The sequence below is a fragment of the Artemia franciscana genome, chromosome 13 (genome assembly GCF_032884065.1).
Source record: "Artemia franciscana chromosome 13, ASM3288406v1, whole genome shotgun sequence".
Lineage (NCBI taxonomy): Eukaryota > Metazoa > Arthropoda > Branchiopoda > Anostraca > Artemiidae > Artemia > Artemia franciscana.
Genome location: NC_088875.1, coordinates 6866243 through 6877427, shown reverse-complemented (window position 1 = coordinate 6877427; position 11185 = coordinate 6866243). Strand labels below are relative to the sequence as shown.

Here is an 11185-nt window from a genome sequence, read left to right as displayed (position 1 = left end):
TCCCCCCGTGCGCGTAAGTCGTTACGTGCCATATTAGTTACCCGCCATTGTAGTTGTGTCCCTGTTTCCCACCTGTGAATATATATATATATATATATATATATATATATATATATATATATATATATATATATATATATATATATATATATATATATATATATATATATATATATTTTTTTAACTACGTAAAACTTGCGAATATACAACATTTTTCGATGTCCCATTGTCTGTGCATATAAATAGATTGTCAGGTTTACCAACTCTTGAACATGCAACATAAAATTGTCCATGGGAAAAACAATCCGTATTCAGATCTATACCTCATTATTCTAATGATTGCCCATGAGCTTTGTTGATGGTGATTGCTAATCGAACATTTCCTGTGTCCCCGTCGTCATTTAAATATCCCCCTGTGCCTCCGGCGTCTCCGTTGTAGTTGTGTCCCTGTGTCCCGGTCGTCATTTGTATTCCCAGTATCCCGGTCGTCATTTGTGTCCCAGTGTCACAGTCTGTAATTTCTCTTTGAGCGTCCCGGTCGTCATTTATATTTCCTGTGTCCCGGTGTCCCGGTTGTCATTATTGTCCCGGTGTCCCGGTCTGTAATTTATCTTTGAGTGTCCCGGTCGTTATTTGTGTCCCAGTGTCCCATTCTGTAATTTGTCTTTGAGTTTCCTGGTCGTCATTTATATTCCCTGTGTCCCGGTTTTTAGTTTTCTTTTTCTCCTTTATTTTTCAGTTTTTCCTTTTTTTATTTTTTTTTTCTTTTTCAGTTTTTAGTTTTTTAGTTTTTTTATTAGTTTTTTTTTTAGTTTTTTTTTTAGTTTTTACCTTTTTTTAGTTTTTTTTAGTTTTTTTCTTTTTTAGTTTTTAGTTTTTTACCTTTTTTTATTTTTTTTAGTTTTTATCTTTTTTAGTTTTTTTAGTATTTTCGTTTTTATTTTTTTTGTAGTTTTTACCTTTTTTAGTTTTTTTTCTTCTTTTGTATTAATGCTAGCACTATGCGCCACCCCAACACCTAGTTGGTGGGGGTGCTAATATATATATATATATATATATATATATATATATGTATATATATATATATATATATATATATATATATATATATATATATATATATATATATATATATGTATATATTTGTATAGATATATATACATATATATATATATATATATATATATATATATATATATATATATATATATATATATATATATATATATACATATATATATATATATATATATATATATATATATATATATATATATATATATATATATATATATATATATATATATATATATATATATATATATGTTTTTAACTACGTAAAACTTGCGAATATACAACATTCTTGGATGTCCCATTGTCTGTGCATATAAATAGATTGTCAGGTTTACCAACTCTTGAACATGCAACATAAAATTGTCCATAGGAAAAACAATCTGTATTCAGATCTATACCTCATTATTCTAATGATTGCCCTTGAGCTTTGTTGATGGTGATTGCTAATCGAACATTCTCTATGTCCCCGTCGTCATTTATATATCCCCCTGTGCCCCCGATGTCCCTGTTGTAGTTGTGTCCCAGTATCCCGGTCGTCATTTTTGTCCCAGTGTCCCAGTATGTAATTTTTCTTTGACCGTGTCCCGTTCGTCATTTATATTCCCTGTGTCCCGGTGTACCGGTCTTTATTTGTGTCCCGGTCTGTAATTTATCTTTGAGTGTCCCGGTCGTCATTTACATGTACCAGTCGTTATTTGTGTCCCAGTGTCCCAGTCTGCAATTTCCCTTTGAGTGTCCCTGTCGTCATTTATATTCCCTGTGTAATTACTCGTATTATTTGCAATCTTTTTGTAAAAACATTTTGTAAAAAGTTCCACAAATTTTTCAATTTTTGTAAAAAAGAATTCATTTTAGTTTAATTTTATCTATTGCTAATAGCACAAGGTATTATATGTAGTAATGCCCCTTCAAATGATCCCTAAAACGTCTCTCTGGTTCGTCTCTATGATCCGTCCCCTGAAACGTCTCTAAAACGTCTTCTGTACAAAAGTAGCAGCAACAGGAGAAGAATCAAGGAAAAAAATATCAGTTCTTCCCATGTGAAAAGGTGACTCGCCTTATTGCTTGAGATAGGGGACAGGAATTATCCTAAATGTGATTTTTGGCTATAGAGATTCCGATAGTATGGACTTTTTTTTTGTATCTGCCATAATTTTCGTGGAGTTTCAGGTTATTTTGAAATTCAAAATTAATTTTTTTTCACAACAACTCTTATAATCAAAATTTATTGAACCCATGGTTAGTATTCCTCAATCAGTATCAAATGGTAAATTAAACTCGCTTAACAGTTTCTATAAACCTGTTTTTGATTTTTGGCTGCAACACGCCAACGGTCAAACTTTAATAGGCTTCGGCAGACGCAGCAACTGCGAAATCCTTTACCAAAAATTTTTCACTTCAAATGTGAATTGATTGGTCAGTGAGTAAATGAAAAATTTACCTTTGCGCCACCTTCTAGTATTAATTCATTAAAATCAATCCAGTCAATAGTATCAACGAAGTCAACCAACTTAACGACATCTTTTTCAAAGTAACTGTAGGTACAATGACTCGATCCAAAGCAAATAACCAAGCCAATTTTCAAAAGCCAATCCATGATTATTTAAACAATGTGTTTCATATCACGCATTAATCGCTTCTGTTTTCAACTACGCTTAGACAACCTACAGCTTCAAAGATATTTTTCTAGGAATCAAAGATTGCATGACAGTGCTGACGTTTCTCAATATAGATAACCTATTCGCTTTTGTGCTTTTACCAAGTTGCAAAGGTCCTGATTTCAAAGTTTTGTGTTGAAACAATACCGAATTTTAAATACGAATAATTCAAAAGAGTTGTTTCCCAAAACAAATTTTCAAACAAAATCAAAGGACCAATTAAAAACTAGGATGAGCCAAAAGATAATTAACAGAACTAATGGTCAATGCTACTACTACTACTAACAACTCACCGCAGCACTAATCCACGTGAGGCCAACACACCTACGCATGCTCCTTCTTCATCCCAATCTATCCAAAGCCTCCCTCTTTGGACCTTCGTGGGAAGTTCCCATTTCCTTTGAATCTTTCGTTATGACATCCTACCAGACCAACTACGGACGACCTACTTTCCCCTTAGCCCTAGATGGTAGGCCAAAAAGTACAATCTCTGACAGTCTGTCCTCCTTCACCCGTAGAACTTACCCTAGTCATCTCAACCTTTCTCTTATTATAACCCTAGAAAGCGCGACTGAACCAAACTTTTCTTACAGCCTACTGTTTGAAATATAGTTAGTCAGCCGGGTACCTAGAAAAATCCGTATGCAATTTCTCTGGCAAACACCTAGCCAATGTTCATCCACTTTTCGGAGTGCCCATGCTTCAGACCCAAATTTGACCACTTTCAACAGCGTAGCTTCCAATATTCTAATCTTGGTTTGCAGAATTATCTTCCTATTCTTCCGAGCTTTTTTTAACTGTGGAAAAAAACAACACATTCATACAGACACTCAGTCACATATCCATGGTGAGAGAGACAAAACACACACACAAAAACATAAAGTTAGGCACACAAACACATAAACACACGAGCCATACACACAAAAACAAAACGACAGACACAGAAACATGCATGACCTTTGTTTTTTGTCTTTGTTTATGTCTCTGTCCCACCGTGCCTGTGTGACTAAGCGTCTGTTTGCATTACTCTGTGTCTTTCTTTGTCTTTTTTGTGTGTCTGACTTTGTGTAGTTGTGTGTTTGACTTTGTGTTTTTGTATCTTTTTTGTCTCTCTCCCACTGTGCCTGTGTGACTGAGTGTTTGTTTGCATGACTATGTGTCTGTCTTTTTTCTGTTTCTGCGTGTCTGACTTTGTGTTTTTGTCCGTGTTTTTTCCCCTTTCCACCGTGCCGTGCATATGTTTCCATGTCTCACTGTCTGTCTTTGCATGACCTTTGTTTTTTGTTTGTGTTTATGTCTTTGTCCCACCATGTCTGTGTGACTAAGTGTCTGTTTGCATTACTCTGTGTCTGTCTTTTTTGTGTGTTTGACTTTGTGTTTTTGTACATTTTTTGTGTCTCTTCTACTGTGTCTGTGTAACTGAGCATTTGTTTGCATGGCTATGTGTCTGTCTTTTTTCTGTTTTTGGGTGTCTGACTTTAAGTGTTTGTGGGTCTGACTTTATTTTTTTTTTCAGTGTTTTATTCTCTTTCCCATCGTGCCTGTGAGACTGAGCATCTGTTTACATGTCTCAGCGTCTGTACTTGGGTTTTGCATATCGGACTCTGTGTGTTCGTTCACCTGACTTTGTGTTTTCGTCTGTATCCCATCAGAACTATGTGACAGACTTCTGTTTTTATGTCTCTGTGTTTTCGTGTGTCTGACTCTGCGTATTTGTGTGCTTATGTGTCTGACTTTTTTTTTGTCTCTCTCACCGTGACTGTGTAACTGAGCGTCTCTTTATATCTCTGTGTCTACCTTTATGATTTTGCATGTCTGACTCTGTGTATTTGTGTGTCTGACTTTATGTTTTATATGTGTTTTTGTCTCTGCCCCACCATGTCTGTGTGACTTAGCGCCTATTTGTCTGACTCTGTGTCTGTCTTTGTGCTTTTTGTGTGTGAATCTGTGAGTTTTTTTTACTTTGTGTTTTTGTGTGTTTTTTGTCTCTCTCCCGTGGTGTATGTGTGACCGAGCGTCAGTTTGCATGACTCTTTGTCGGTCTTTGTTAATTTGTGTGTGTCTGACTGTGTGTCTGTGTATTCGTGTGTCTGAATTTGCGTCTAATTTTTTGTCTCTCTCCCACCGTGCCGGTGTGACTGAGCTTCTGTTTGCATGTCTCTGTTTCTTTCTTTGTGTTTTTGTGTGTCCAATTCTGTGTGTTTATGTGTTTGATTCTGTATTCTTTATTTGTATTTTTAGTCTCTCTCTCACCGATCTTGTGTGACTGAGGGTCTATTTGCATGTCTCTGTTTTTGTTATTGTGTTTTTATGTTTGACTCTTTGTGTTAATGTGTCTGCCTTTGTTTCTTATATATTTTTTTCGCTCTCCCATCGTAGCAGTGTGACTGAGTGTCTGTTTGTAGGTCTATGTCTCTGTCTTTGTGTTTTTTGTGTGTCTGACTCTGTGTGTTTGTATGTCCTACTTTTGTATTTTTTGTTTTTTTGTTTTGCTTTCTGTCCCACTGCGCCCTTGTGACTGAGCGTCTGTTTGAATGACTCTGTGTCTGTCTTTATGTTTTTGTGTGTCAGACTCTTTGTGTTAGTCTGTTAGACTTTCTATTTTTTCTATGTTTCTTGTCTCTCTCCCACCGTGTCTGTTTGACTGAGCGTTTGTTCCTATGTCTGTCTCTACGTCTGTCTTAGGGTTTTGTGTGTCTGACTATGTGTGTTTGTATGTCTGACATTTGTCTCGGGTTTTGTGTGTCTGACTCTGTGTGTTTGCATTGTCTGACTTTTGTCTCTCTCACCATGCCTATGTGACTGAGCGTCTGTTTGCATGTATCTGTGTCTCTCTTTGTGATTTTGCATGTCTGACTCTGTGTGTTTGTGTTTCTCACATTGTATTTTTGACGGTATATTTTTGTCTTTCTCTCACCGTACCTTTGTGACTGAGCGTCTGTTTGAATGTCCCTGTGCCTGTATTTTGTATGTCTTATTCTGTTCTTGGCATTTTTGAGCCTCTATTTGTCTTTGTTTCAGTCTTTATGTTTTTGTGTGTCTAACTCTCTTTGTTTTGTATTTCTGACTGTGTTTTTTCTCTCCCCCACCAGGCTTGTACGACTGATCGTCTGTCTCACGTCATTGTATCTGTCTTTGTTTTTTTTTGTGTTTCTGACTCTGAGTATTTTTGTGTTTGATTTTTATGTGTTTTATTTCGTCTCCCTCCCACCACACTTGTGGGACTGAGCGTATGTTTGCACATCTCTGTGTCTTTTTTTGTGTTTTTGTGTATTTGATTCTCTGTTTTTGTCTCTGACTTTGTGTTCACATGTGTATTTATTGTCTTTCTCCCACCGTTCCTGTTTGAATTTGTGTTTGTTTGCATGCCCCTGTGAGTGTCTTTTTGTTTTTATGTCTCTAACTCTGTGTGTTTGTGTGTTTGACTTTTTTGTCTCTCTCCCACCGAGCCTGTGCGACTGTGCGACAAGTATTTGAATGTCTCTGTGTCTGCCTTTTTGTTTTTGTGTCTCTGAATCTGTTTGTTTCTGTGTTTGACTTTGTGATTTTGTGTGTTTTTTTGTTTCTCTTGAAATGGACTTGTGTGACTGAGTGTCTGTTTGCATTTGATCTGTGTCTTTTCATGGCGTGTTTCATTTGCAGGCGAGAAAACTTTCACTGTTCCTGATTCCCCTTCTTGTGGTAGTAATTTAGAAAACGACCCATCTTGAACCGAATGCGTCTCTTTTTTAAAAGCGTCTTTTTTCTTCGTTTTCGTGTTTCATTTTCTAGGGAGAAAAAATGTTGTGCAGTTAACGTTTGTTCTTATTCTTATCATTGTAAGTAATGAAGCTTCTTCTGGTGAAAGCGTAATACTTAACACTCATTCAAAATGAGATTTTGCTAGCATCCAGATTTAAATTTTTACAATATAAAAGGCAGTAGCGCTTAATGGATCAAAATTAATAGGATTGGAATGCTTGCGCGCTCTCATATGGATAGTGTGGGAAACATGCAATCCATCCAACCTCTTGTGGCGGGTGGAACCCACCCCAGAAATATCAGTATCTGGGTTTAACCTAGCTCTAATCAGATTCCAGGTCTATTGTCGGTTGGGCTAGCGACCCTTCACCCGAAAAATTCAGTGCTACGAAAAGTAAAAGCATAGCCTCAGACCCGGATTCCCTTTTCTGGTTGGAAGTGACCTCGCAGCCGACCGAAGACAAGTTGTTCCGACAGCCTGTCCGAGTTTTTGACAATGGCAAACATCAGACAGGGCAAAAAGCAAATACTCGCCATGGACTGAAGCGGATGGAGGAGGCAGACGTCACTCTGTACACCAAGCAGCGCCCAGCAGGAGACTTAAGTCAAGTCAAGTTAGATTATAAGGGTTCCCCGGGAAAAAAAGAAAAACTCATTAAAAGATAATGAAACCTAGAAAAAAACACCTTGGAAGATAACTGAAATCCCGAAGATTACAAGCTCTTAGAGTATTATCTAGCACCCATGTGTGCAACGTCACCACGTAACACCCCACGTTTGCGCCCTCCTTAGTTTAAAGTGGGTATTCCTCATGGGCATTGAAGTAAAAATTTACGTTAGAATGCGTCATCCATAACATTGGATTTCTTAAGCAAGAACTAAAGAAATCATGAAGAAAAACGTATTGAAGAAAATGTCTTAAAAACGTCTTGAAAAATCTTGATATGACTTAAAACGTTTTGAAAAACGTGTAGACATTAAAAAAGATTCTAGGGTCTCCGATGTAATTAACCGGTGGGGTCCCCTTGGAAATGATTGCTTAAGGTCTCATTGGAATTGAATAACAGGGGCATAAAGTTAATTGCTCGTTAGGGTTCTCTGTTTGAATTGCTCGCCAGAACCCCCCCCCCCCAGTCCATGGAGACAATTTCTGGTGACAAGGCCATCTTGTGTTTCAAGAACTTACTGAGTTCTTTCTTGCAGAGCAGCAAGGTGGCTTTAGACATTGAAGTTAGACTCATGTTAATTCCAAGCATTTTTGTTCCTGACACTGTTACTATTAATTACAGACTAAAAATGATTAACAATAATTATTTCCAGCCAAAAAATGTTCCTCTAGGCATATTATATCATATTTAGTTGAAACATCAGATATAAAGTGTATATGATCCAGGACTTTACCATTCATATTCCAAGAGAAAATACAGCACATTTTTTTTTTGCTCTGATCTTTCATCACCATGGTCAGGTGGGAGGTATAAACTGATAGTTACAAGGCTGTTAATCTTGCTCACTTGATAGAACACGTTTTAAGTAAGGAGTTGCAGTGAAGAAGAGATATTCTGACTCTCAATAACTGCAAGGCGTCCAGAAGGACAACCCCATTCTATTTATTCTATCTTATAATCTTTGTATATGCATTATATTCACTTTTGCTGCATAGCATAACTGTTTTTCCGACTTAAATTTTCTCAATGATATTACATATCGTGCAAACATCTCGTCCAGTTGTAGGGTAAGCCGACAATCTCTTGTAATTTCTACTGCTACATTAGACACTCTAGAATTCATTTCACCATTGCTAGGGCCTTCAACATCCGAAAGGATAAAAGCATCCATTACTTAAGAATATGCCAAATTCCTTAAGAATATGCCAAGAATAATATCCTCAGTTTTGAGACACTAAACTCCTTTTCAATACCGAGGTAAGTGAACCTTAAGATCTAGCATGTTACGTGTCGCTAACCTTCAAAACCAGTTTTAGCTATAACATAAAGGTCACCGGAACCAATACAAGTCACGCAAGATTATGTCATCTTCACCTGTAAATATTGGACTATGATCAATTTTTTAAACCGGGATTTCCCCGCTTGACTAGCGGACTCTAACAAGTCCTGTTACGTAACAACCATAGAAGTCATGCATAACTAAATAAACCCGTATTATGTAACCACCATCAAAATCCTGAAGAAATCATTTAGATAAATGAACAAAGCCCTATTTCGTACTATTCAGGCGTACTATACCGTTATAGGTGCATTTTAGTATTGCATAAGACCCAGGTGCGTGTAATAACGTCTCGAAGGACTAGTAACTCAAATTATACACCTCCTATCTGTCTTTTTAAAAGCAGAGATGGGATGCTATTAACATGGTAAAAAGGTGAATTTTGATATTCATCGCCATATTTATATTTCTGAGTTTCTCAAATTTCAATTATTTATAATAGTTCTATTCCAATAAAGCTAAACCTGGTAAATAATCGTCTTACGAAAGTTATATGTACGGTTTAATTAATATAAATTTCACAGAGCCTGTGCTAAATGGGAAATTAAGCGTCACAAAGTATATAAGATTTTACTAGAGTCTATAACAAACATTAATGTTTTACAATTTCATGGTATAAAAATTTAAACACTCTGAAAAGATAATGCCACTTTCAATGGTAAATATATTTAAAAAGAGTAACGATTGTAAGGTTTCCATTATTAGTTTTCCAAAGAATTACTGTAGGCAAATAATTTGAAAGTAATCATCGAGAGTATCTTCAAGATGAGCTGAGCCCATATCCAACAGCACTATTATAATATATGGGACAATATGACACCAATCGATTTTGATCTGAAAATATGAAATCTAACGCAATAGCTAGGTAAAAAATAGCATAATTAAAAAAAAGAAAACTAAAAAAAGACAAAAAGACAAAAAACTAAAGAAAGAAAAAAACGAAAAAACTAAAAAAAAGAAAGATCAAGAAAAAAAAAAAATAAATAAATAAAAACTAAAAAAAATAAAAAAATTAAAATAGGTAGAAAACTAAAAAGAAAAAAAACAAAATAACAAAAAAAAATAAAACAGAAGAACCTAAAAAAAGAGAAAACTAAAAAAGAAAAAAAAACTAAAAAAGAAAAAAACTAAAAAAAGGAAAAGCTAGAGTAAAACATTAAAAAAAAGGAAAAAATAAAAAATAAAAAACTAAAAAAGAACAATTAAAATAAAAGACAAAAACTGAAGAAAAAGAAAAAAAAGAAAAAAGAAAAAACTAAAAAAGCTAAAAAAGAAAAAGAGCTAAAAACCTAAATTAGGTAAAAAAAAAAGAAAAAAACTATAAAGAAAAAAGAAAAAAAAGAAAAAACTAAAAAGAAAGAAAAAACTAAAGACCAAAGAAAAGAAAAAACTAAAAAAAGAAAAAACTAAAAAATAAAAAACTAAAAAGGAAGACTAAAAGAGAAAAAAACTAAAAAAGAAAAAACTAAGAAAAGAAAAAACTATAAAAAGAAAAAGAAAAAAAGAAAAAACCAAAAAAAGAAAAAACTAAAAAAGAACTATACATGACGTCATATGTGACGTAAAAAAAAGAAAAAAATTAAAAAAATTAAAAAAGGAAAAACTGAAAAAAGATAAAAATCTATAAATGACGTCATGTTACGCAACGCAAAACCAGGCTTGCGGCTGATAGAGATAGTAAAAAAAAGAAGGCGTGTCGCTGTATTACAAAAGCAATGCGTGTATGATTATCCTACAATGTCACCGAAAAAGGGAAAACCAGGAGGAAGCACCAGAGCAACGCAAAACCAGGGCTGCGGCTCAAAGAGATAGGGCCAGATTAGGAATGTCTAATTTACGTCATCAATTCGATCCAAAAACGACAGAGCGTTAGCCCTTGCGTCGTCCGGAATAGCCGAAACGGTACTGCTTGGTGAAAGAACTGCTCATTCCGCTTTGAAGTCCGCTTTGAATATTCAGAGTTGCCTCTGAATATGCGGTCTACAGAAACTCCCACTTACAACATTTCCAAATCATCTGGGATGGGTAAAGTATTTCAGAAATGCAAACTTATTGTTTGGGACGAGTGCACAGTGGCACACAAAAAATCACTCGAGGCTCTTGACCTGATCATTGCAAGATTTGCGAGAAAGTTCCAAACCCTTTGGCAGCACATTAATATTGTTTGTGGGAGATTTCAGGCAAACATTACCTGTTATTCCTAGATCGACACTTGCAGATGAAATGAATGTTTGCCTTAAAATTCTAATTTATGGATACAAGAGACATTAAAATGAATTCAGACATTAGAATGAACAATAAATATGCGTGTCCGATTGCAAAACGATGACTCTGGTCAAACATTTTCAGATCAATTGCTGGCAATTGAAACAGAAAGTTCCCAGTTGACTCAATTTCAGGACGTATACAACTGCCTCCTGAATTCTGTAATTTAGTGACGTCAAAAAATGATTTGGTTGAAAAGGTATTTCCGAATATTATAACTAATTATAAAAATCATAAATGGCTGATCATATAATGGCCGATCATGCCATTTGTATAAAAATTCAAATGGCTGAATCATAAAAATCATAAGTGAACGAGCGATTCTGGCTGCCAAGAACAAAGACGTCCACGAAATCAACAATATTATTCTTACCAAGATTCGAGACCAGGCAGTCATTTACAAGTCAGTCGACATATTTCTAGAATCAAATGAAGCGGTT

The 11185-nt window shown here is 35.2% G+C and overlaps 2 protein-coding genes across 7 annotated transcripts in view; both read right to left on the bottom strand.

Moving 5' to 3' along the window:
- The window catches only part of LOC136034461 (uncharacterized), a 39881-nt gene extending 37158 nt beyond the window's left edge, over positions 1–2723 (bottom strand). Inside the window, exon 1 of the mRNA XM_065715643.1 lies at positions 2516–2723. The gene's annotated coding sequence lies outside the window, so the exon portion shown is untranslated. The remainder of the gene's footprint in view (positions 1–2515) is intronic.
- A 6242-nt stretch (positions 2724–8965) lies between these two features.
- LOC136034462 (A disintegrin and metalloproteinase with thrombospondin motifs 9-like) overlaps positions 8966–11185 on the bottom strand; it is a 100438-nt gene continuing 98218 nt past the window's right edge. For 5 of the 6 annotated variants that reach the window (XM_065715645.1, XM_065715649.1, XM_065715647.1 and 2 more), the window contains one exon: positions 8966–9329. In XM_065715645.1, the coding sequence (XP_065571717.1) occupies positions 9198–9329 (132 nt within the window). In that variant the 3' untranslated portion in view covers positions 8966–9197. The remainder of the gene's footprint in view (positions 9330–11185) is intronic. The other variant, XM_065715646.1, reaches the window with a different exon arrangement.